Source organism: Epinephelus moara, chromosome 20 (assembly GCF_006386435.1).
Source record: "Epinephelus moara isolate mb chromosome 20, YSFRI_EMoa_1.0, whole genome shotgun sequence".
Taxonomy (NCBI): Eukaryota; Metazoa; Chordata; class Actinopteri; order Perciformes; family Serranidae; genus Epinephelus; species Epinephelus moara.
In genome coordinates, this window is record NC_065525.1 from 6,582,015 (window position 1) to 6,608,244 (window position 26,230).

Consider the following 26,230-nt stretch of genomic DNA (forward strand, 5'->3'; position numbering starts at 1 on the left):
TTTAAGTCACATTTTATTAATTGTTAAAACGACATTTCAACAGATCAGGTTCTCGAGGATTTCATGGCAACCGTTACACACAAGAAGTTGACAAGCAAAAACCTTAAATACACTATATAGAATAATGTTAAATGTTACCATGCAAATGGCATGCCAATGTGTTAATAGTTAAGAGTTTTTCTCCCTCATACAAACCAGGTTAGTCCAAATTTCCCAATTTAAAGAAGTAGCTTTGTTAATCTGTTACTATAGAAATGTAGTGTATCTTTATGTCTTTATGTTCTACCCAGTTTCTCTAAACTCTGGTGGCTCTTATCATTGACTGTGTTTTCACTGTGCCTTTCTCAGCTAATGTCCAGTTTGACTGTTGAACCAGTCCCAGATCCCCTGTTTGTTCTGCTGCAGCCATTTGATGTTAGCTCTTGTCCTCTCCAACGCCTGCTTCACAGCCAGTGTGGCAGATCCAAACTCTGCTGCTCCGTGCTTCTCCACAAACTCCTCCAGCTTGCAGAGGAACATAACAAACAGTTCAGACAACAGTTTGACATTTTTAAGTTAACTAGAAATTACTCAATGAGTACATACCTGTTGCAGTTCAGCAGGTGTAGAGAACCTTGCAGTGACCCCACTGATCAAAGAGGCAAAGGAGAAAGAGCCCACGCCATATCTGACAAACAAAAACACGAGATAATCACCTGTAGCTAAAGAGATGACCATAAACTGTGGGGGAGCAGAAGGTGGAAAACTATTTTTATAATTTAGTTGAATGGTTTTAGTTTAAATTTAGTCTAATTTCTTGGCAATATCATACATGCTAAGCTTAACTGGGAATACGATGTTAAGAAAGACCAGAACTGGCTCATCAGAGATTAAACATCCAAGAAAGATCATGAAGATTCAAGGCTGCATTTTTATGCATGTAAAAGGTCTGCCAAGAAAAAAAGCCCAAAGTCCATGCCAAGGGGAGCTCTTTCCCCACAGAGACACAGCTCCTCAGCTACCTGAAACACCTTATTTGCATTCCTGCCTTTACTTGCATAACTTGATTACATCAATATGTAACACATTTTCTATGCACACAATGTCTGCCTGCCGGCTAGGTTTGTTTGGGTGCTTTTTTTCAGGGAGAATGTGGTTGATCTCATTAGAGATGCTCTCACATGCTGTAATACCAGAAATTATGACATGATCACAATACTAGGATATTTGGCAAATGGAAAAATGCAACAGTGCAGCAGTGATGACCTTCCATCAGCAAACAACTACAACACTTTGAATCTCATACCGTGATGCAGTTCATTTCTTTTCCATCGGGTGTCCTCACCTTGCAGGCAAACAAAAGGACAACCAATCACATCTTTTAAAAGAATGTGTCATACCTGGCAAGTGGGTCAGCCACACCTCCTCCCTAAGTCAAAGTGTCTGTCCACCCTTGCTTAGAGTTACTCTAAAGTCACTCTTAAGCTAGGACTCCTTGCTAAGTTTTTAGGCTGAGTCAAAAGCTCCCTTTGAGTATTCTCAAAATGTTGGTGTATCGTTGACCCATCCGTCCACCCAGTTTATCTCCCTCTATAGACAATATATTTCCTTCTGCATTTATTATGCAATCTTCTTCAACAAATAACCTTAAACAAACTGAAGACCTTTTTCATTAACAAAAAAAAGAATAAAATTTACTTCACTTTGATACATCATATTATTTGCATTAAAATACTAAGGTAGAGTCTAATACCTCGTTTAAGCTAAAACTGCAATGTTGCCTCTCTCTTTACTTACATATACACACAAACTCACCCATTCATCTTTATGAGTGTCATACTCACTGTGTGAACATGTATTCCCAATGCTCCCTGACAAAGTCCCATGCCAGACTCTGTCCCACTCTGTTGCTGGCGACGGATGTGATGACAGAGGTTGCGTCCTGCTTACGGATCATAGTTGAGTTTAAGGTATAAGACAGATACCTGTGAGACAGACAGAAGAGACTGGCATGACAGATGCATTCTTCCCATTATGATCTGTTTTCTGTTCACTGGTACATTCCCATCTAGTTTTAAACAGTCAATAGTCCAGCCTTTGCTGAAAAAGCCCACCCTCAGTCCATTAGTTTTTATGATTTTAGGACTATTTCAAAGTGTCCATTTTAAAATTTAAGGTTCCGGGAAAGAGAAAAACATTTCTAATTAATTTATTTCTTTTATAAACAACAAATAAAACAATGAAACCTGGCGTACATAGCACTGAAACTGCACTAATTTAAGTGCCCAATGATTTGCTGCTCTCTGCTGACCCTGGTTACCTTTCTGCTTTAATGCCACTTGTTTCGAGTTCTGCGTTTGACCACTTAATTTCAGCTGATTATTTGGAAAAGTGGGGTGCTATAGTGTGGCAATGACATTCACTCATCCAGGCAAAATAGGTGGGGATCAGAAGCTTGGTGACATGGTAACTAGTCTCAACGCTAGTTGCTAAACTACTGTAGGTGACAAACAGCCATTAAAGGGATGGTTTGTTTTTTTTAAGTGGGGTTGTATGGGGTTCTTATCCATACTCAGAGTATTACCTACAGTAGACGTCAGGTGGCACAGCTCCCACTTTGGAGAAACAGGCTGGAGTCCGACACAGCAGCTAGTGCTAACATGGGCTAAGGGACTGTGAACTGAGTTCATTTCATGAACCAGGAAAGGAAATGAAAACCAAGAAAAAGGACAGGCAAAAAAAGCGAGACATGCTACGAAAGGTGGAGAGGTACAGACTGTGCTCCAGTCTTGCATGTAGCACCAGAAAAACTGGTGCATTCGAATACGTCAACAGAAGTCACAGAAAGGCCTAGGCATAGCCATCACAACATTACCCTCCTCATCTTTGTAAGGGATGGAAGGATACACACCTTTCCAGCAGCTGTGTCTTGTTGGTACAGGCCAATGCAGACATGAGTTTGCTGGCCTCGCTGGCTACAGTAGCCTTCTTGAACTGTGACCAGCCAAACTCCCACTCTGCCTCATCACCTGCTGCCATGGCACTGCAGTACACTGCTGAACGCAAGTTGGGATAGATCCTGACAAGACAGTTGGGGTTAAGTGGTTGATTAACTTGAAATAAATGTGGAGCATGATCAAATGATATAGAAAATAGACCAACATATTGTGTTGGGGGTTCTCCATCCATTGTTTGAACCATGTGGTGGTCAGGTTCTGGCATTCTGTTACTCCAGTCCTGCAGGCCATACGTATGGCATTCACTTGGTTATACCTGGAGGAAGAGACCAAAAAGTTAAAACAAGATAAGTTGCTACATTTTGCAACCATTTTATGATATACATAAAGACATAAAGTTGTCAAGTATGACCAAAATGTGTAGTAAAAATACGTCCCCTACTGCTCCAGGTCCGATTGAATGGATGAAGAAGGAACAGTTTGCATTGAATGTTAAATTAATTTTGCTTCAGGGTGTAACAGTGGTTAAGACAGTTGAGACACGCATCACATAAATGTCCCCACAGTTGATGTCCAGCTCCTTCTTGTCCAGCTTGTCCATCCACCCCTACAATCTCCTTTGGTTAGGATTCCTTCAGAATTATGTGTGGCTAAGTTTTGAACCAGTAACGTGATGTTTAAATAAGCTATATGTTGCTTGTTTTGCTGCATTTGGATACTACTGATTAACATTGTATTTTTATTTGGGTGGATCTTTTTTGGTGTTGTGCTTGACTGGTTTCACTCATGTTTATCAGGAAGAATTTTTTTTCGTTGTTTACGTGATTTTGTGTTGCAAACATTGATACTGATTTCTGATTATGGTGTTCCTCAAGGAAGCATTCTGGGCCCTACCCTGTTATCTTTATGCATGCTCCCTCTGGGCTACATCATTAATCAGCATAAAGATAAATATTACTGTTTATGTTAGGCAGGATAAAAGAGATGGATAAAAAGACTAAGGTCTAGCAGCCATTCCAGCAGACCTGTTAGGATGGGCTTAGAGCTTAATGCTAACAACAGCATGTTAATATACTCACAATGACAATCTGTCTTTAATTTGAAATAATTCAACCTAGTCAGCTCTTTAACTCTTGTTTTTTTTTTTTTTTTTTTTTTTTTACATATTGTTGTTTATTCTGAGTTTTGTTTTTGTCCTAACATTCTGTTTAATAAGGTACTTTCGGTTACTGTACATGTTTGCATGAAAGCTGCTGAATTAAGCTACTATTATTACATTGATTTTTTCTAGTTCCTTCTTTGACACTAAACCTTATTGAAGACTACTGGACAGTTTTAATTTAGGTGAACAGAAAAAATACTGTTGCTTAAACAATGTTGTAGGTAATGTATTATGTATACAACAAATAGCACATGGATAAGCATCCTATCCAGGTGGGTAACAAAACAATATAATCCATAAAATTGTTCATAAATATATTATAGAAATAAAAAGAACTGCACATTAGTTCACAATAATCGTTTTAGGCCCAGTGTAATATTACTATCATATCTGTGCTTGGACATGCTGGAGGCATTATGTTTTCGGGTTGTCCATCCGTCCGTCTCATTGTCATGAACGCAGTATTTCAAGAACACTTTGTGTGTCCATTTGGGTACCAACAGGAGCTAGTATAGGCACAGTCTCATATCCCAAATCAGCAGCATTGACCATTAGCCATTAGTGCTTTATTTTAATGAGCTTGACCTTAAAGGATAGTTAACAATATGTACATACAGTATACACATGTCTATTTATATTTTGTAGCCAGGTGAGTATACTCACTGATCAGTGTGTCTGTCAGGAACATGGGTCCAGTCTGATGTCATGTTTTTGAAGTACAGGAAGAGGGGAGTCACCAGTTTCCTCATGTAATCCTAGAAGTATTACAGAGATGTGAGTATAAGATTTTGGTTTATCTGTAAAACCTACTTAGCCTCCTGATGGCCGTCTTGATATATAAAGATTAACCATGGTTGTCTGAACATAGTAAGTGAGCTTTATGAAGGATCCAAAAAGTGCTTTGCTTTGAAGTACTAAAATCCTACATTACCAAACTCTGAAACATCTTTGTCACAGACATACACAGATAATGTGGTGTACCTGCATAGGCTGATAGACTTCAGTACGGTCTAGCATGAGGTAGTAATATCCAAGATTATCCAGAGCAGACTGCCAGGGCATGTATTCTGTCTCCACAGACAGATAGAGGGTCGTCCTCAGAGCAAGAGAGGTGGAGACCATCTGAGCCCTGCAGAGAGAAGAGATGCACATCTAACATTATAGAATAAGAAGCTGGGATATCAGTCTCCAAGATGAAGAAGAGGAGCTGGCACACAACAAGGATATTCTGCCACCATGAGTCAGGATTACGTTATTAGTGGTGCTAATGGCACTAACAGTACTAACAATGGCAACAGAGCTCACAGAGCACATGGGGTGCTCACACTGTCCTGTACGAGCACCATTCTCCTGTGCATGGCCAGCCTGGGTAGTGCACAGTGCACAGCAGCGGTGATTAACTAGCCAGTGAGCACATTAATAATAGTAATTGGCTGCTACAGTAATATTGTGAATGTTGTTTATTACACCTTCAACATTGTGAGATAGGACATTTGGCCTTGGCAGAGGTGTGCACTCTCCTAGTGCCCTTCTATTTTACATAAAGTTTTTTTTTTTTTTTGAGAGCTGTGGGTACATATCGCCCACAAGTCTTGTCCAGTGTGCATTGCCTAGCTTTCCAGACTTCTGTTTACCTTATTGCCAAGCATGTCTGTTCTGTATTCCCTGGCCTGCCCTTTATCAGATTTGTTTGCCTGTGCTACTTGAAATTTAATCTGGATCAAATGATCAGATGTTTTTCTATCCTGGATCAGCTAATCTATTTTTACCTTTGTGCTGTTCTTAAAGCAGCACTGGATTGGATCACCCTGAATCAGATACAGACTTTTCAAGATTACCAAATCTGGATAACCAGTACTCTAAATGAGACTATGCATCACAGTGTAGGCTAATAGCTATGTAAAGTGCAACAGGTAGAATAGCCAGTGTGGGGTCGCTTTAAGTGTTTTTATTTGAAAGAGACAAAAAACAGATGGACGATGCAATTGTTGGAAACTACTATTGACTGAGTAATTGCACTTAATACAAAGTGCAAAAAAAAAAGTAAAAACAAAGTCATTTTTGTTTGATATTGACAGCCATTTGAGGATTTTTTTAACGGGGGCAAATCCTTTATTTTATTTGATTTCATCTTCTTTCATTTTATTTTTCTTACTTTACTGCACTGAAAGGCTTAATAGGTAGCCGAATGTCTACTCTATCAACCAAGCAACCATGGCTTACCCGAACCATCCCGATACATGGACACTTTTAAAACAGCAGCCAACAATGTAAGAAGACGTAAAAAAGGACTAAATGACAGTGCACAAGTTAAGTGAGCTGATAGGATCATATTTCATTTTAGATAAAGCAAGTTTGACTTCCATGTGACAAATGAATGAATAAGTGATTGATTGAAAATGATCCAATACTATAGTCGAAATCTGATGAGAGTATTTCTTAACAGCTGGGCCTTGGTTTTGACCCCTACTGGCATTGGATCAACGCGTTTGATTTAACTGACCCAGTGACCTTTCATCTAGCACCATCTAATAACCTTTAAAGCCACTGATTTTAAAGGTGAGCTACCTTTTTCACAGTACTCTCAACTTTCTTATCCTTTTCTTTTTATCCTTGTGTAAATCGTGCACAAGTCACTTTTAATCTGTGTGCAATATTATTCGTGAAAGTTCAGTGCAATCTGATGGTTAATCCAGACACCACAGTAATGTGTAGTCTGTTCATGTTCATGTATGTATGTAAATTGTATGTTTGTAAATTGAATGTGTTTGCAGCCGATAGGTACTGAATATCCAAGATAAATTTCCTCCTTGAGGACAATAAAGTTTATTCTGATTCTGATTCTGATTTTTCCTTTGTAGGGCAAGTATACTAATAGTAGGCCTTTTCTGTTAATCACCAAGGTAACGCATAGAAAGAATTATGTTTCTTGGTTTTCCTTGGGTTCTACCTTATAGACAGTGATGAAACCAAGTATGGAAATGTGATGAAAACTACAAAAATAAAAATAAAAAATACAAGCAGCTGAACTAACATACCTGGCTAAATTGAAAGCATCATCCACAAGCTGGGCTCTGTTTATCACTGGTATAACCTGCACAACAGATTTTATGTGTCAAACAGGATATGAAATACAAATATGTATTATACATTGTGCAAATACTCAAAATGTAATGTGAGAGAAAATGAAAACAAAGAACGCATGAACAACCAAGATCCGGCATCCATCAGATACTAAAACCTGAAACATGTCAAAGCCTAATTGTGTACCTGGTGGTCTGAATTAAGTTGAATGAAGAGGCGTTCCCAGTTTCCCAGGTCATAGTTCACCCGGTAATATCCAGTCACATTAATGTTAGCCAGAACCCAAAAATCACTTGACCTCATCTCCAGGTTTACAGCTGAGAAAAAAAACAGAGATGAAGTAAAACATTAAATATCTTAAAATTAAAAAAAAAAAAAAAAACTTAAATATATAGTTAAACTAATTTGATGTAAAGCATAGCAAACAAAATCTTGCAAGAAAGATATTTAGCAAACTGCAGACAGGTGTTTAACAGTTTTACATTTACTGTGATTCTACTGAAGTTTTATTAACATTATATATTATAACCATATTATTGAACACCTTCTTTTTCCATCAGCCACCAGATGTCTCTCTGGACCTCACCGACCTTCATCCACTTAACAGGAATCAGCCACTCATACCTACAGGAGTTAATGCATTAAACTTTTTAAAAAGTTTAGGTGGGGGGTAAACATTTCTAATTATTGCCACAAACATCAAACCAGCTGTTTAACAACATTTATGCATTCTGGTTTTAACAATAATAATTTGAGTTTGAATGATTTAAAGTGAAGTAAACCCTGTGGATATTATGCAGAAGAGTGCTGGAGTGTTGCATACTTGTAGGGTGATTCGATTGTGACGTTAGACTCTGGATCCAGGAGAAAGTGCTTCTGGGATACCTTTCCTGTGCTAGTATCTATGGTAACTACAGGGAAACCCATCTGAAGCACCCAGCGATTCATGATGTCATCAACTGGATAAGGAAGTGAAACATTATTGGCTTTCACTGCCTGTTGACAAAGGTACAGAAAGCATCTATTAAAAAACAAACAAACAAAAATCTTAAAAGTGTCAAACATTTTCACCACTTCTGGTATGTGAGTTCATACTATTATGGTACGAAAAAGGTCACCAGGAACATAATATAACACAATATTTATGCAATCTTGGTGACTGCAGGTGTGGTAAATATTGAAAAGGAACACACAGTTTAGTCAGGACAAGTTTTGGTAATGACCAAACACATGAGCTCCCTTCATCCCCTGAAAAAGCAGCAATAGGTGAACCAACCTGTTCTAATTCCTAAAACATCAAATACCAACACACTGTCACACCCTTCTGTCTCTGACAGCAGCACATAGGACACCTTTCTGTGTATCTATGTGATGCCATATGCTGTATATAATAATGGATGTAGCTGCTATGACATCACTTATCGGTTTGCGGCCAGAAGTGACCATATTTGGCCAGGAGGGTGGCACTGTTGAGGAGCGAGCAGTCAGGCTGTGGCTCAGAGGTAGAGCGGGTCGTCCACTTATCGGAAGATCAGTCTTCCCGGTTCCTCCAGTTTGCATGTCGACTGATACTGAACCCCAAATTGCAGTTTGCATGTCGAAATTGCCCAAATTGCTCCCGATGGCTGTTCCATCGGTGTGTGAGTGTGTTTAAAAGTAGCAGGTGGCACCTTATGGTAGCCTCAGCAACCAGTGTATGAATGTGTGTGAATGGGTGAATGTGACTTGTAGTGCAAAAGCGCTTCAAGTGATTGGATGACTAGAAAGGCGCTATACAAATGCAGGTCCATTTACCATTAAACTATCAGCATACAGCCTGTCACTCAAAGAAGCCCCCCTTAATTATGTGTACCTTTTAGCCTTCATAAAATGTAAACAGGTGAGTTATATAAAAATCCCCCCTGTTGAGTTGTCATGAACGGGAAAATTAGCTATGGAGACCAAAACCGTTTTGTGTACCAGGCTGTAAACATGTTTATTTCTGCTGTTATGTTGGGCATTTAAACATGGGGGTCTATGGAGATTGACTGGCTTCAGGAGCCAGACTCAAGTGGCCATTCAAAGAACCACAATTTTTGACACTTTTGTGTTAGCTTCATTGTTCAGCCCCAGAGGTTGCCCCTTGTATAATGCACACCTGAAGCACATTGGAACATGTGTTTAATATGTGAAACGGTCATGGCTGGGTTTAGGCAGCATAACTAATTGGTTAAGTTTAGAAAAAAGATCAAGTTTTGGGTTGAAAGAAATATGTTTGTTATGTAATGTGATCTAAATATGTTACATGAGTGACATCAGTGTGCAGCAACCTTGCGTAAATTTACACAGGACACAAACAGAAGTCATCTTGATGAAAGTTCGATTTTGCAACCAGCCTGGTAACCACAGGTGTAGTAAATATTAGAAGGAGGAACGTAGAATCAGAGAGTGTAGTCATGGCAAGTTTTGGTAATGCCCAAATACATGAGCTCCCCTCATCAAGGGGCAATGGTCCCTTTCCCTAATTCCTACCCTCCTTCCTACCTCTTGTTTTGGTCATACCCATCTTTGAATCTGCCCTTCATTTTGATATCTATATATTTGATATATAGCTACACACCTGTAAATGTTCATGAGCCAGGGGCATGAAGTGAGGGGCCAAAGGCCCTTTCCCTACTTCCTACCCCTTTGCTTGGACCCCATCTTTGAAGTGAAACATTTAAAAATCTGTTCACAGACAGACAGACATATCAACACATGATGACACATGACGTCATGATGACACACACAAACACAAACTCATGGGTTGACAATGATACCAGCTGTCGTGACGTTGTCGCAGCTGGTAAAAATACGTAAACTTGTAATAAACTTCTAATCTCTTGTTTGTATATGGAGAAGCTGTGTGCTCTTATATCGCCTGTTTCTCTGGAATGCAGAAGAGAAATTTCTCCTAAGGTAGACACTAAAGGCTAATCTTATCATCATAACATTTTTGAAAAAAAAAAAAAGATTTCCAGCTTACCATTTGTAGATGGTGCCACAAATCATCCCCTACAGTGTTGCTGTAAGCAAAGTCTTTGAGGTACATCTGAAGACAAAAGACAGACACAGTCAATTTCAACCTCCTGAATGAGGATGATGGGAGATACAAAAATTTATCTCTACAGGTTTTAGCTCAACACCACATGTTATGTTATAATGTCAGCAAAAATAAACATACACTGAGCCCCTGGACAAAGACCGGCTCTGAGAGGAAATCAGACAGCATCCTCAGCACTGCTGCACCCTGAGGAGCCACAAACACACAGAGGCAAGGAATCAGTTTATCAACCAATCAGTTTACAAGAGCAATAATTACATTTTCTATTGTATAGCACAAAATATACTATGTTGAACAATACCAGTAAATCAATGATAACTTGTTCAGTTGCTGAAATTTCTGTTTTTAAAGTTCAAAGTTTAAGTTTTCTGGCCTTAGCTGCACCCTGTGAAAGAGAAAGTACATGTGCTCATGCTGTAATGCTTGATATAAGATTATTCTGCTGATGTGTGTGTACCTTGCTGTATGAGATGGCATCGAACTGCTCAGTGATCTGGCCTGGTAGAATAATACTGTCTTCTTTAGAAGACAGTGGATGAGAGGAGGTCAAAGCATCGACTGCAAACACCCTGTGGACGTCATCAAGTATTATCAAGTCTTTCTGGAGCAAACAGACAGACAGAAATATATTAAGATATCATATGCTGTGCAAAGTTGATAATAGAAATGTATTGTTAAGAGGGCAGCGAATGTCAAGGCCAAATGCATGAAACACTGTGTTCTCACCACGTCCCATGAAGGCTCAGCATGGTCCGCTCCCAGGTAGGAAACATATGTAGCAAAGCCCTCATTCAGCCAGACCTCATTCCACCAGCGCAGAGTCACCAGGTTACCGAACCACTGCACAGGAGATGACATCAGTCCATTTGTTGAATAAATCAATCAATAGATAGACTTAAAAATTAAATGTGAAACATATATTCACCATGTGTGCTAGTTCATGAGCAATGATGGTGGCAGTGGTCTCTTTATTTCTGTTGGAGGAGGTCACAGGGTCATAGAGAAGGTTGGTCTCTCTGTATGTCACCAAACCCCAATTCTCCATGGCACCAAAATAGAAGTCTGGCAGAGCTATTTGATCTACAGGGAGCAGGTTTAATAAAGGAAAGGAACTGAACTCAGGTCACGGTAATACACCCCACAGTTCAAAAAATCTGGTACATCTATACTTTACACTGTGCAGAACAACAAGCAGAGAGGTATCTACCAACATCTTTAACCTCTCTCTAGAGCAGGCTGCAGTGTCAGGCATGCATGTATGGCAAAATTCGATCTAATAGTTACTAAAACATTTCACTCAAAACCACAACTGGCAAAAAGTCATGGCAAAATGTCGGGAACCACTGATGTGTGCAGTAAATTCCCTCTTTGGCCCTAAAGAGAAGATTCTTAAAGCAGACTTACCTGACTTGTTCAGAGGGTAGGAGATGTTGTAGTACAACTGGAAGAAGTCCAGTACGGGTCCAGTCACATTGAGGGCGTAGTTTCCCTGTCCCTGCTCAATGGCCGTCCTGCGAGCCCAGATACGGATCTTATACACAACAGCAAACTCTTATTAGTGCTGTCATGCATGAAAGTTCTAAAACACTGAAGTGCAGATATTTTCATAAATGTAAAAAACATGTAAAGTAAACACATTTGTAGAAACAACGTAGTAAAAAGTACAAACTCAGTTAACCAAACCCAAATGCTTTATGTGTGTGTTAGATTGTCATTATACTAACACGGTTAGTCAAATCAAACATTTGCTGAACAAACAATAATCGACAATATCTTTGATAATCATAGTCATTCAAGTCATTTCCAAAGTTAACATACCAAGTCCTCAAATTTGAGGTTTTCCTGCTTTTCTGTTTAATATATTAGTGAACTGACTACCCTTGTGTCTTAGACTGTTGATCAGATGAATCAAGACGTCACCTTGGGTTCTGTAAATATGAGGCTTTGGCAGAAGTTCAGTAAGGAAGATATTCATCCCACTTTTTCTTTCTAACAGCGCCAGTCTTCTCAGACACTTCCGATTTCCTATACCATCAAGATGCCTTTCACAATTCTGATGTCATCAAATCTGGCCGATGATCTTTCCGCCCACAGTCCCATAGCCAGTCAGTCCTCGGACACTGCTCTTTAAATATCACTGAGTCTCTGTCACTCTGCCTTTCAGACCCACAATTGCACAACGCACTCCCTCCACATTACAATATTATCCCTCAAGATGATCCAGAAGATTCAACAGAGAGGTTTCATCTTCTTTCTGCTGAGTTAACTTAACCTCCAGCACCAGTATCTAGAGTCCAGGGGATTAGATCTATCTTCATTCGTCTATACTTAATGAAGATGCATCTTTAATCATCAAAGTCTCTCTCTGTTGTTAACCTCAAGAAACGACATGATACCTTACTGAGTCATAAGGCTGACAGTAATTGTCCACTGTCTGTCTGGTATGTCCAGTTTGTTTCAGAGCAAAATATGCCAACAACTACAGGAGGCCAGATTGACGTTAAATTGAAATTTGGTCTTTACACTCGTGGTCATCAGAAGTATTAATCTGGTGGCTCTCTTGACCTTTCCTCTAACTTTACATCAGCCAATATATCAACATTGTACACACACAAATACAACTTTGCTGAGCACATTCATGCTCCTGAGAAGATAAACCCCCTTTGATTTTTATAATTGCATTTATACTAGACTGTTATCCTGCCCCAGGTTGCTGTATGTCTGTTAGTTTGTGATGTCTGCATGTTTCTTTTCACCCATGTCTCTGTTTAGTTTCTAATAAAAATACAGGATTGAACTACAACCTCCATGAATAAAAGAAAAGGGCAAACTTTTGAATAAGATGGGCTTGTTCATATTTAGGGCTCGACTGACATGTTTTCTTTTTGAGTGTCATCAGTTTTACACCGTTTTGCAACATGAATAAATCTTGCTAAACTCAGTCTTGATAACCTTACCAATGTTTTTGTTCTTTTTTTAACCAAATGAATCAGATTTATAAACCTTTTAAACAGTAGACATTTTGACTAGACATAGCAGAAAAACAGGTGTGGTTCATAACAGTAATGAAAGCCCTGTAACAGCAACTAGTGAGACTGCACTACAGCACTTCAGAGTAGAAGGTCCTATTTTCTGCTGTGAGTCTATTTAAATACTAAGTGCCATTGTGACCCCCAGTTTTGGAGTGATTAAAATGAAATATAAACAGTTACCAGAGTATCTCCTTGTGTAGCATTGAGGTGTATGTAGTCAGAGATGACAATGGCCAGCAGATAGGTGGACATTTTCTTGGTGGGTTCAAACGTGGTTTGTGTCACAGCTACTCCATCAATAGTGTTGTTAACAATATCTGGAAGACACAAACACACATGCAAACAGACTCTAAACAATAAGCAATGGGATGTTAATTCATGTAACACATTTCCTTTTTTGGAAAACAGATTAGAATAAATTAGAAATATGGTTATAAGTATTTAAGTTAAGTTGTATATGTCTGTTTAGGCAATGCAAGAGGGCAGAGAGGAAGTGGAAAAAAAGACAAACTCAGTGCTTCCCTTGCTTCTCTCAAGGATTTAATGTACTTTTATTATGGAGTTAAATTTGTGTCTTTATTACATGCAAGAAAATAAATGATATGAGAGAAAAAAAAATGTTTGAGAGAAAAAAAAATATTTGAGAGAAAATGTTTTCACACTGATAGCAAAAAATAATAATATTTGAGACTAAAAATTTTTACTCTCAAACATTATTTTTTTGCTATCAGTGTGAAAACATTTTCTCTCTCAAAAAAAAAGTGTTTCTCTCAAAACATTTATCATGAAACAATATCATTTTTCAAGTCTTTGCTCTGGTGTCAGGATTTTGCTTTCGCTGTGAAAATAATGTCATGGGCGGGCCACGTTCCTATTGGCCAGTCTCAATCGAATTGACAGCTAGGTGAGGATCATCTTGGGAGTCAAATTCAATTGAATCATTCATCCATCATGGTGGATTCATATGGAGTTAGATTTTTGTCTTTATTACATGCGAGAAAATAAATGATATGAGAGAAAAAAAAAATGTTTGAGAGAAAAAGTTTTCACACTGATAGCAAAAAATAATAATATTTGAGACTAAAAAAAGTTTTGAGAGAAAATATTTTGTCATAGAATATAAAAAAAATATTTGAGATTTAAAAAATGAAAAAAAACTCTCAAAAAACTTTTTTTTACTCTCAAATATTATTTTTTTGCTATCAGTGTGAAAACGTGCACCAGAGAGAGAGAGAGAGAGAAAATGTTTTCACACTGATAGCAAAAAAATAATATTTGAGAGTAAAAAAAAAAGTTTTTTGAGAGAGAGTTTTTTTTCTCGGAAATCATTTTTTAAATCTCAAATATTTTTTTTATATTCTATGACAAAATACTTTCTCTCAAAACTTTTTTTAGTCTCAAATATTATTATTTTTTGCTATTAGTGTGAAAACTTTTTCTCTCAAATATTTTTTTTTCTTTCAAACATTTTTTTTTCTCTCGTATCATTTATTTTCTCGCATGTAATAAAGACACAAATCTAACTCCATATTTTATCAGCATAAAGTAAATAAACTGAATAAATTGACTGTACAAAGGAAATATGGTCTGCGCTATGGACAAAGATATGAAGTTTATGAAATATATGATGGTGACAAGAGCAACAATGTGCATAAATAATTAAATTATGTAACAGTGGAAGTTGAATGCAATGCACAAACTTAAGTTCATTATGATAAAATAATATGAAAGTGACAAGTGCAGAGATTATATGAGGGATGTGAAATGTAAAGTCCAGTTTGATCATCCCATCTTCATCCTGTTTATATTGCCCTGGTACAAGATTTGATGCACACACACACACAAACTTTCTTTCTTTCTTTCTTTCTTTCTTTCTTTCTTTCTTTCGTTCTTTTCTTTTCTTAACAGAGATAGTGGTGTTTGGATTCGGGTTGCGGCAGACCGGCGGCAATTTGAAATGGAATGAAGCCCACAGACGGCAGACAATACAAACCAGTAGCCGAACGCGCCCCATCCACCCACAGTACAATGCTCATATGGCCCTACGCTATCAAAAGCTGGCAAAATACATTTATTTTATTTTATTTTATGGCCTTAACATTAACCTGTCATATTGTTGAGTTATCAAGGACACTTTCGTGTTTTTGTGTGTATACAGAAATGTTAAAGATATCATTGAGGAAAACGACGTTGACGTGACGTTGTTGAACCAGGGAATGCGTGTGTCCACCATGACAAAGGATCCTAACTGACTTTACATTGGCATTGTTTCCGTGGTACCGGCACGTAATTTTAACCCATTACGTGCTGGCACCACGGAATGCGGTGTTAAGAGGTTGTGGTCCTTTCATGTATTTCTGTGAGATCAGGTTGTTCACGTTGCTGTAAATCAGTTGTAGATCACACTGTGTAAATTTCATGTAAATCAAAAGATAATTTTCTAACAAGTCTTACTTCCTGTTGCCAGTAGGTGACGCAATCACCATGACTCCCAATTTGCATGTTGATGGCCTCTGGCCTGGAGCCTTATAAAACATATGAAATTTGGGGCAGATTGGACAAGGTACAAGCTCTCATCGCAACATATGATGATGATGCTCTTCAAAAACTCTGTGAAGTAAATTGCTACATATCTGTTTGCATGCAAGATAATGATCGATACTCTAACTGTACATTTATGTAAAGACAACTCTGTATTGATACATGCAGACTGCACTGACCTCTTTCCATGCCATTGGACAGGGCTACAGTTCCAGCAGGGTGGATGAGAGTCATATAGAAAACAGCTTTCATAGCCGGCTCATCAAAACAAGGGAAGGTCTTTCTGGCATGAGTTGGATGCATCTGAGAGGTGGCCACAATCCTGGGAATGAGAAAAACAATCTGAACACAGTGCCTATTAACACAATGTAGTTTTATAAAATAAGCTCATCGAAACAAATCTAAGAGATATTGTGGGATAAAGAGTAGAGAGCTTACTTTTGAACTCCATCTTCTTCATATTCACTCCGGTAAAAGCCCTCCAAGTCATCAGCTAGTTCTCCAGTGACCTCAGTGTACAGCTGATACTTCTGTCCTTGACTTAATTTACCATTCAGCTGGATAACCAGATACTGGGTCTTAAGCTGCAACCAGGAGGACTTAATACTGGGAGCAGACCCACCACCTGATGAAGAAAAATAAAAATGATGGGGGGCGGGGGGGTGACAAGTTCTCCAGTTGAAAAATAATTGGAAAGACAATGTTTTTGGTGAAAATTTGTCAAATATAAAAGCAACAACATTTTTTATTACAAGCTCCCTCCAAATGCCAGAGCTCCCCACCCTGTAGAGGAAACTCATGTAGGCTTCTTGTACCTCAGTCTTTCAATCTCTACCTAAAGCTCATGACCACAGGTGAGGGTTGGAACAAAGCTTAAAGGATTTGCTTTCTGGCTCTGCTCCCTTTTCACCATAACAGACTGGTACACCTGCACCAATTCGCTCACGCTGTATTTTACCCCCACTTGTCAACAAAACCCTGAGATACTTGAACTCCAATGCTTTTCAGGCAATAACGCACTCATGACCCAGATGGGCAAACTGGTGTGACTGCCCTAGCAACCATGCAAGAGTAAAGAGCCAGTCCACTATTCCACGGCCAGGATGGAATCTGCATTTCTCTGAGCCAAAGTTTGGGTACTCGCCCAACAGGTGATCCGCAAAAGGCAGTGTTATATGTATATATAAATTCACGTAATCACTATGACCGAGCTGCAGTTTATTTCATTTTGAAAGTCTCAGACAAAAGTCAAATCTTTGACCCCGTCATCATATTCGTCATTGACGTGGAGGACTCCAGCGTTTAAACTTTGTCGCCCAGGCATTAGGTAGCAGCCTACACTGAGTTCAAGAACCCTAAGTAGAATCCTATTGAGGTTTTATGGTGTGGAGCATGCTAAAAATGTTACCTTACCAGGCAGTGATTGCACGGAATGTTTTCGCCATCCCAGCATTGAGTGCAGCCAGTGAAAGAGACTTTTGCTCTGCTGCATTTGTAATTGAAGAACGGAGTACCCAGCTTAATGTGTGTGACTGTGGCCTGTGTATGTTTAATCATCAATAGGCTTTGACTTCTGGTACTTGTAATAACTGGTGAACCAGGTGAGAGAGGACTCAAACACACGACTATGGGGACAGTTCAGGTAAAGTAACAGTCTTTACTGGTCAAAAGGCTGCTTCTGTACACAGGACATCAGTGAAGGCAGACAAACCCAATAGAGATGAGGCAGGACGCTGGGAAACAAGAGGCTGAAACATGAGAAACACAAGGAGCTAAGACAAACTGGCACTGAGAGAAAACAAGACACACTCTAAAAACTCTGGTAAAGGGAAGGATAACGAGACACAGGTGAGGCTAACCAGGGCGGGACAGACAAGCAGACACAGGTGAAGGAGGGAAAACACACAGGGGCAGGAAGTGAAATGATGTGAAATGAGAGGAGATGTGACTTTCAAAGTAAAACAGGAAAAAACATGAATGAATGAAAAAAAAAAAAAACATAACCTAAGAAACTTGAGCTGTGACGGTACTGAGCTTCAAGGGCAGTTTCAGGTTTTCAAAAAGGGACCCATACAGGACTCTGTTCTGAGCTGCTGCTGACCTGAGGTTTGACAGTCGGCCAAAGCCTCCTCTCTAGCACCCTGGACTCTAATTTGCTAAGGGCTGAGCAGTGTGATACCCCTATAACTGGAGCAAACCCTCTGGTCCCTTTATTAAAAAATTGGAACCATCACCATGGCCTGCCCCTCCACAGGCATTGTCCCCGTCCTACACATGATACTAAAGAGGTGTATCAGCCAAAATAGCCCAACAGTGTCCAGAGCCCTCAGCTTCTTAGGGCAAATCTCATCCACACCTAGCACATTGTCACTGAAGAGCTTTGTTTTCCTTTCTAGCATTGAGTCTTTCTCCTTAAGCATGTGTGTGTGTACATATACAGGGCCATGGACGTCGTTAGACCTGGGCATTCCCAGCTATAGCCCCGGATCTTTTGGGCTCAGCCAGGGATCTTTTAAGCCTCCGTGTTTTTGTTGTGGATTTTTTTGTTTTGTTTTTCTTCACAAATAAAGCACCTCATTTCCAACTTAAAGTCCACGGCACAGCACGGGAGCATAACAGACAGCAACGCACGCAGCACAGCAGCACACAACACATTCACTGTCACACCAGCTTACATGGCATATGTACATGACTATATGTTTGATTTTTTGTTTCTGTAAATCCCTAATGATGTTTAGTATATACACATACAAGTGTCCGTTTCGTTTTTTTCATGTATTTCCCACTCCAAACTGACCACACACACACATCTCAATGTGAAGTAAGGGATAATGTATAGTGAGCCGGTGACTGTTAAAAAATAACCCCCGACAGGGGAATGGAACCCCGACCCACAGCGTCCATTCCCGGTCATGTTCCATTATCCCGCTTAGAACATGGCTTACTACTTACTTCTTCTAGTTGTTTGTGCCGGTTTGCTCCTGACGGCCCTGCGATTTTCTCTTCCTTTCTTTTTTTTTTTTTGCTGGGGACATGTCATTTTTAGCCAAACATCAAGCATTTTGTCCTTTCCAAAAATGTTAAAAGTGATGTCTTGAAAATGCTGCATTTTGCCACTCTTTATTATTTGGCCTGTGTGGACTAACCAACTGATTTTGATGCTCCTCAGTCTAAGGCCGTTGCTATGGCGTCCCTAGCAATGGAGCAGCAGAGCAGCAGTGATACCTCAAGAAATAAACACCGCAGAATTGTGTTGATTGACCAGTCAGAATCAAGTATTTAAGAGTGCCATGTTCTAGGCAAATTTACTCTTCTGTGCTTTGGAGGCTCGTATCTCCGCAACGGATTGGTCGATTTGAGTGATTGGCACTTCAATCGATTTGTTAGAGCCAATGGAATGACGCTATACCCACCAACACAAGATTGACAGCACCATAAGCCAATCAGAGTCAGCAGAACGCTGTTGTGGGGGAGGTGCCGACTGCTGAATGTGGTCATTTTTGCAGTGGAACGTACCATGTGGCCGAATTCATGGCAAAACAACAACGATAAGAGAAATTTTACAGCTATAGCTCGGCAAAACGATTTCTGTTGTTGTTCTTTGGCCTCTAGCTCTCTGATGCTTTGGTGTAGAGTGCTTTGGCGCATATGTGTGGAAAGAGCAGTGTCTCAGCTTTCATTTGCGATGAATGGTGTGTGTTTTGCATAACATGGCGTTGTGGTAGAGCCCGAAATATGACGAGTGGGTATGGACTTTGATTTGTTGTTATTTATTTAGTTGTTGTTTGAGCTCTGTTTGGGGCATGTAAAAAGGGTTTATACAGCCCTGTAGCCCAGGTTCTGCTGTCTAATTTGATGTGCAGCATATTCTTCATGATCAGTGCATTGTTTCACACTGTTTGCAAAGTCGTTCTCAAAGTCCCCCAGTTGGGGGACTTTCAGGTTTAACACATTTTAACCAACAATTTGGGCGACCCAATAATAGAAGACGAGTGCTCATTCTTTGTCAAAATATGTTAAAATCACGTGGAATTGTTCCCACTTCAGGGCTAAAGCCCCAGATGTTTTCAACTCCTAGCAACGCCCCTGCACAGGGCACAGCACGTACCTGAGGCGATGAGTCTGGCAGTGTGTGTGTCATCAAGTGTGGTGTAGTTGAGTTTGTTGGAGTGAATCAGGATCAGATCTGTTTCCTTCACACACTTAAACTCCACAGTGGATCGGCCTGGAAATGCGTGGAAATAGCAAAGACATTCATTATAAATAACACATCTTGCCTACAGTTAGAAAAACTAGGAGGTAAAAAAGGTAGGTTGTTATAATTAATAATGCAATAACATATAAACACATAAAATCCATAAATTAAGTGTAGATAATGAAGTGTTGATGCAGAAAATGGTAGGAGTATAAATGTAGAAATCCAGAGATGAGTAAAAGTAGAAATTTTAAAATACAGAAATAAATTATGTACATTTACAGAAATGTATTTTTTAAATCATTATTTATTTATATAGCTATGTCGCGATTAATTACCTACATCTATGCGTTCAGTCATTCAATTAGGTATTTCATTTCTTATTTCTGTGTTAATGTCAGCATTCGTGTAAATATATATTACTTTATCAAAATGTGAATTTCAGTATTTTTTCTTTATTGATTGATAAATGTGTAATTTTGTCATCCACAAATATATCTATATTATATGTGACTTATTTCAATGAAAGTGTGAAAAGAATCCAGCTTTTTGTAAGATTGAGAAGATTTCATCATCAAAGTGTTTTTTTCTTCTAAATAGAGAATGATACAATAATACACTGCATCCTAACAGTCTCTGATTGAAACTAAACTCTGACTAAATAAATTTGTAGCTGTCATGGTCCTGCTCTGTGTCCAGAGAACATCATTCTTTTTGTTTAAGATTATCTGACAGATATCTTTAAGTTATATTAGTTATCTGGCTTTGTTGTCACATTAATTGTTATGAGGATTTGGTTTTCAAGGTTTTGGGTTTTCAGTGTTACTTTGTTTTTAGCTGTTCAGTAGATTTTAAACTTTAAATCACACAGTGATAATGTAATTCAACACACAGTGTTTATGATTGGACTTTTGGTGCTCTTGATTAACATTTAACTTTAACATATGATGTGAGTGGTGATTAAACAGCTTTGTTCCACTTTCAACCTTGATTATTAATTGCAAAAAAAGACAACAAAAAACAACAACAACACCAAAAAACAAACAAACAACAACACAAGTACTGAAGAGGAAGTAGCTCAAAGACAACAGGTCCATCATTTTTATTTATTTTTACACCAAGTTAAGTAGGGCGAACCCAACCCAAACATCATCTGTTAATATTTGTTCAAACCCTGGCTGGGCCAGGTTTAGACTCGTGTTAGGGCCACGTATCCACACTCTACTTCAAATTTAGCTGTCTCCATCTTGTGGCAACTAATAATTTCAGTTTGGACAGGACATTAACACACATACACCCAGTGACTAGAATCTGACAATAAGACATTAAATGAGGAATCCAGAGCAACAAAGTGTTGAAAATACCATGATTATATGTTGAACTTTGATTGATTGAAATGTATTTTATGCTTAGTTGACGTGCACATCACACAGGCACCAGGAGTTTATCCACGCTTGTTTTTTCACTCAGCCTGGATTTGTGACTGGCATTTATCTGTTTGTGGCAACCACGCTCCAGGCCATTACTTGAGACCTAGCTCCTGTTTGACTACTGGCCTTTATTTGAGAAAACACAGTAGTTACTATTTGATGAATCAAATTATTTACCGACAGTGTAGAAGATGAGGGATGTGAGGTTTATCAGTAAATAAAATGGTTGAGGGTTGACCACAGAATGTGCTAGGTCCAGCACTGCAACTCAACAACACAGAATGATTTTTAATTTTATATTTATAATACCTGTCATACTTTTCAGCATGTATAGTTTGACATATGTAACCTTGTGTATTACAACCCTTAGGGGTCAGGGGGTCAGTATGGCCCAATATGATGCATGTTAGATCTTTTGTTTAATGCTATCAAATACTTTTGCTTTATCTTTGTTAAAATATTGAGATGTTCAAATTGTGCTTGTCATATTAGGAGAATTTATCATATAACATATTGACAGAAAACCCCAGGAACAGGTTTCATTGGAAAAACAAACTAAACTATAACATTATTAAAAACGTTGTCTCTCATAAAATTGTGAAACAGAGGCTGGACACAATTCCTGGACCTGGCAACCTGCAATGGGCCCACACTCAGAACACCAATTGCTCACCTCTGAATGACTGCTTCTAATTGTAAAAGAACATCAATAGACCTCAAAAGAAATTCAGCCACAAGATGTCCTGTAATTAAGAAGCATCGTTAATTACCTGTAAAAATGTAGAGGCCAGTGTTTGGGTCACGGCTGAGACGAGGCCACAGGGTGATGTTGTAGTAATCAGGGACCAAATCAGTGGGGAGGCGATAGCTGAGGGGAACAAACACTAAGATCACCAAACTGAATGAAATTATGTTTACTTTACTTCATTTAGCGCTTATTATCTTATTATAATACAAAATTATATTATCATCTGCTACAAAAAAAGTTCCCCAACCTAATTAACAAAATACTGTATTTCATTTGTCATTGCCTTCCAAATCAAGCCATACTAGGGTTTTACTTACAGACATTGTGTTCATGAGTAAAACAGGGAAAAGCTAAGGTAGACAACACTGACTGCTGGCAGGACGTGGGAAGCAAACTGTAGTCTGAGAAGTCCAAGTCATTTGCTTTGTGCTAAAACATCATACAACTTCCACCTTTGCAACTGACAAGCACCGTTATAATTCATACAACCATAAGATGACGCTTGTAAAGATAGTGTGAGCACAGGTTGTTTCAGGTGTTTGAACAAATGACGAATTATGATGTTCTTCTGGTAAGAACAGTCTGTTTCTGAATGTCATTATAACATTTAAAAAAATGTACCATTAAAATTAAAACTGAACCTTAACCTTGATTTATTTTTTACATGCGTAAGAGGAGAGCATTATTTTAAAAAGTACGCTCTTCATATTATCAGTAAATGTAACTGTAAGTGATTAAGTTTGCCATCACATCATAAACTGTCTCATTAAGCAGCCACAGTGAGACAGTTGTACTGAAATATTTTACATTCCCTCAAACGCTTTTCTCATATTACTATTTACATTCTTTTTATAAGCCCATTTTTTTCTCTACAATTTTTAGAGATCACACTTCAGTGAAACAGCCCAGTCACCAGACTGCAAATCATGAATATGTTACATCTGCATGTTTCATACATATCACATCAATGTTTCTAAGGTGACATATGAGCTGACTTTGTCTTTGGGAGGATGTGGTGTGAGTCATTGTTGTGTTTCTATTGGCTTTTTAGGCACCAAACATGGGTGTTTTGTAGCAACTCATCGCTGTTTCTCTAGCACAGGATAGTGCCAAGGAAACATGTTTTTTCCATGGCATTGCTGCATTTCTTGCAGGGATAGTGGCACAAAAAGCAGCTGTTTTTTTCACCAAGACACTGCTGCTTTTCCATCAGGGACTGTGCCCCCAAAACTAGGTCATTTCAAGCCAAAACATCATCTTTGCCTAATTACAACCGAATGATTTTTATACCTAATCCTAACCACATGTTAATCATAGCATTGCTAAAGCATATTTTAACATATCTGTCACATAATATTATGCAAATGTAACGTATCCCTGGTTTGCAGAAATGTACAACGACAACATTATTTCTGGTGATTGGGTTGAGTGTGGTCTAATCAACAGAGTGTTTCATCATATTTTTGTTGAAAATGAATAACCTCGTGCAGTAACTGCAATACAAAGACATCTTATTGTAGTTACACATGGCATATACTCAGGCTGCTCTCATAAACTGTTTGTAATGCACCAAATTTTGTACATATCCCACATAATCATGAGCCAGTAATTCATGCATAACCCACATATTTTTGAAGGCTGCGATCACATGACCAATGTGATGACGGGAGTAAAGAAGGAAGCAGTCCCCATAAGGCACAGGACTTTCTCCCAGGACTTTACCCAAGAGACCTGTGCTCAGAACCGTGTGAACTCTGACTTAGCTTCGAGTTATATTAAGGTACGACCTCACCATGTTTCTTTCCCTAAACCCAACCACAGTAACTTTACTTGCTTAGTTTCATTTTATTAATGCACCACCATCAGCTCACTCACTCTCCAGGACCTTAACACTGACCAATGTGGTTGATTACTATGCCAATCTTACAAAGGAGGACGACACTTGAACAGTTTCCTCTGGTTTGTTTTACTATTAAAGTTAATATTAGCTAATATGCTAAAAAGTTAGCATTATGGGGAAATCCAATAATCTTTTACCTCCACAGTTTCTGATCGAGTGGACATGATAACCCTTAATATACATAACGTTATTCATCCCTACAGTAAATACTTTTTCCCTAACCTGATATGATACCTGTGGATATTCTCATTTATCCAGGTCATAGTTATCTCAAGGCAATTGAATCGAACGCAACTGGACTTAGTTTTGTCTTAGAAGACATTTCACCTCTTATCCAAGAGGCTTCATCAGTTCATGCTTGTCTGACTAGGCTGGAGCTAGTCTGACAAACTGGTGTGGAAAAACCCAGGCACTTAACCTCTCAGGAAGTCTTCACAAGGCCAATGATGTCATTCGTTCATTAGTGCTCCAATGGTGTGTCAACGACGGTTGTTGAAACTCCTGCTGCAACGGTGGTCGTTGGAGTCGTTAGTCACATGAGGCCATTTGTGAACGACTATTGTTTTTCAGAGGTTAAGCTGTTAAATCTCCTGGGCAAGGATGAAAGGACAGCATTATAGGTGGGGGATAGGTGGTGTCGCGGACCTCCTCCTCTACTGAGAGATGGTTTTTGATGATGTGTGTGCTGCACATGTGAGCATTTTGATGATCGCCTCTGTCCAGTCCTTTCATCTTATCGCATTTAACCATAGTTGTCCTTCTTTTTGTTGACGGGCAGTGGCGGCTGGTATGCGATAAAATTTAAGTTTTGAGCCATGACTCCTTCTATTCTGGCACCTAATAACACAACAAGATGACATTTCACGACTCCTATGTGGCCTACAGCCTTGTGGGGGCGAGTTGTCACCTTCAACTTGTTGTTTGAGGTTACATTAATATAGTGAGATACATGTACATATTATGCAACAATATGCAAAAATATCCTTTTACTGCAAGTCTAAGCAGGATGTATGCTTGTATGTATCTTCTTTCTGTCCATCAATAGACAAACAAGATAAACCACCTCTGCATAGGTCAGTTAGGGTACCCGCACCGATAGTGTTGAATCAACACCTATCTAAAAAGGTTCAACAAGAACATTAGATTACCCTGCATTTGTTTTAAATAGGTGAACCTTATAACAATAGTCACAATGATGTCATTTCACTTATCCGTTAAGTTACTTTTGTTGTTTCACTTTTAGCCATGGAGAAATACTAATGCTAACGACAAAAAGCTTTTAGCGAAGCTGAAGTTCAGCCAATTTTGCTTTCATTCAATAGAGTTGCAGTCTTTACAAATAAAAAATCAACCAGAATTAGAGATAGCCCAAGATTTATTGATCAAAGCTTATCCCATTCATGTTGTATTGCACCATTATTCACCATCCTGTGATGCACAATGCATCTGTCTGCACTTTTACTTTACTTTTAATGTCAGCAATGTTTGTGTTATGTATTATCATCCTTCAAAGACACAGAAGTGTCAGACTCTGTCAGACCAGTGTCTTACCTGTCCCAAGGAGCTGTGACGTCATCAATATCATCTCCTCCTGTCAGGGCAATAGTCCACAACGTGACAATGGTTGCTATGGAGATCAGGGCTAAGACCACAAACAGTATGCACAGCTTGCTGACTTTGCAGCATTTCCCCATGGTCTAATAAACAGCACAGAAGTCGAAACTGAATCACTGAGAGGAGAACTGTTGACTAAAACTACTTCTTCACCCTTTAGTGCACCCCTAAATTGCTACTAGATAGCAAATGTTAAAAAGTCTGATTAAAACTAAGTCTGGTTCGCTGAGTCTAAGATCGCACACAGAATGGCACACAAAAGTGAATGTCAGGTTTTAACTGCTGACACCAACCCCACCCCCACTCCCTTCCATTATCTCTCAGTCGAGTGCTCTCACCATTTGCAATCAATGGATGATATATTAGGACAGCATGGGAATGGTGGAAGTAGAAACTGTTGATAACAGTTGGCTCAGAAGTGAGAGATAAGAGTGATGAATTACCTACAATAATGTTTTAGTGGAAGTTCACATTATCAGTCACAGAACACTGCACTGCTGTCAGCT

The 26,230-nt window shown here is 38.9% G+C and overlaps 1 protein-coding gene across 1 annotated transcript; it reads right to left on the reverse strand.

Annotated features, from left to right (window-relative positions):
* Positions 1-25,954, reverse strand: LOC126407923 (aminopeptidase Ey-like). Its single transcript, XM_050073200.1, has 23 exons — positions 25,662-25,954; positions 22,233-22,330; positions 19,946-20,062; positions 16,276-16,462; positions 16,017-16,159; positions 13,477-13,613; positions 11,669-11,795; positions 11,190-11,344; positions 10,991-11,104; positions 10,722-10,865; positions 10,385-10,450; positions 10,187-10,252; positions 8,006-8,178; positions 7,727-7,806; positions 7,369-7,499; positions 7,137-7,192; positions 5,080-5,227; positions 4,762-4,853; positions 3,142-3,252; positions 2,891-3,058; positions 1,824-1,964; positions 586-667; positions 1-504 (listed from the first exon to the last, which is right to left on the reverse strand). Exons 1-23 carry the CDS (start codon positions 25,802-25,804, stop codon positions 349-351), a joined length of 2,835 nt encoding a protein of 944 aa, XP_049929157.1. The 5' UTR covers positions 25,805-25,954; the 3' UTR covers positions 1-348.
* Positions 25,955-26,230: the final 276 nt, after the last annotated feature.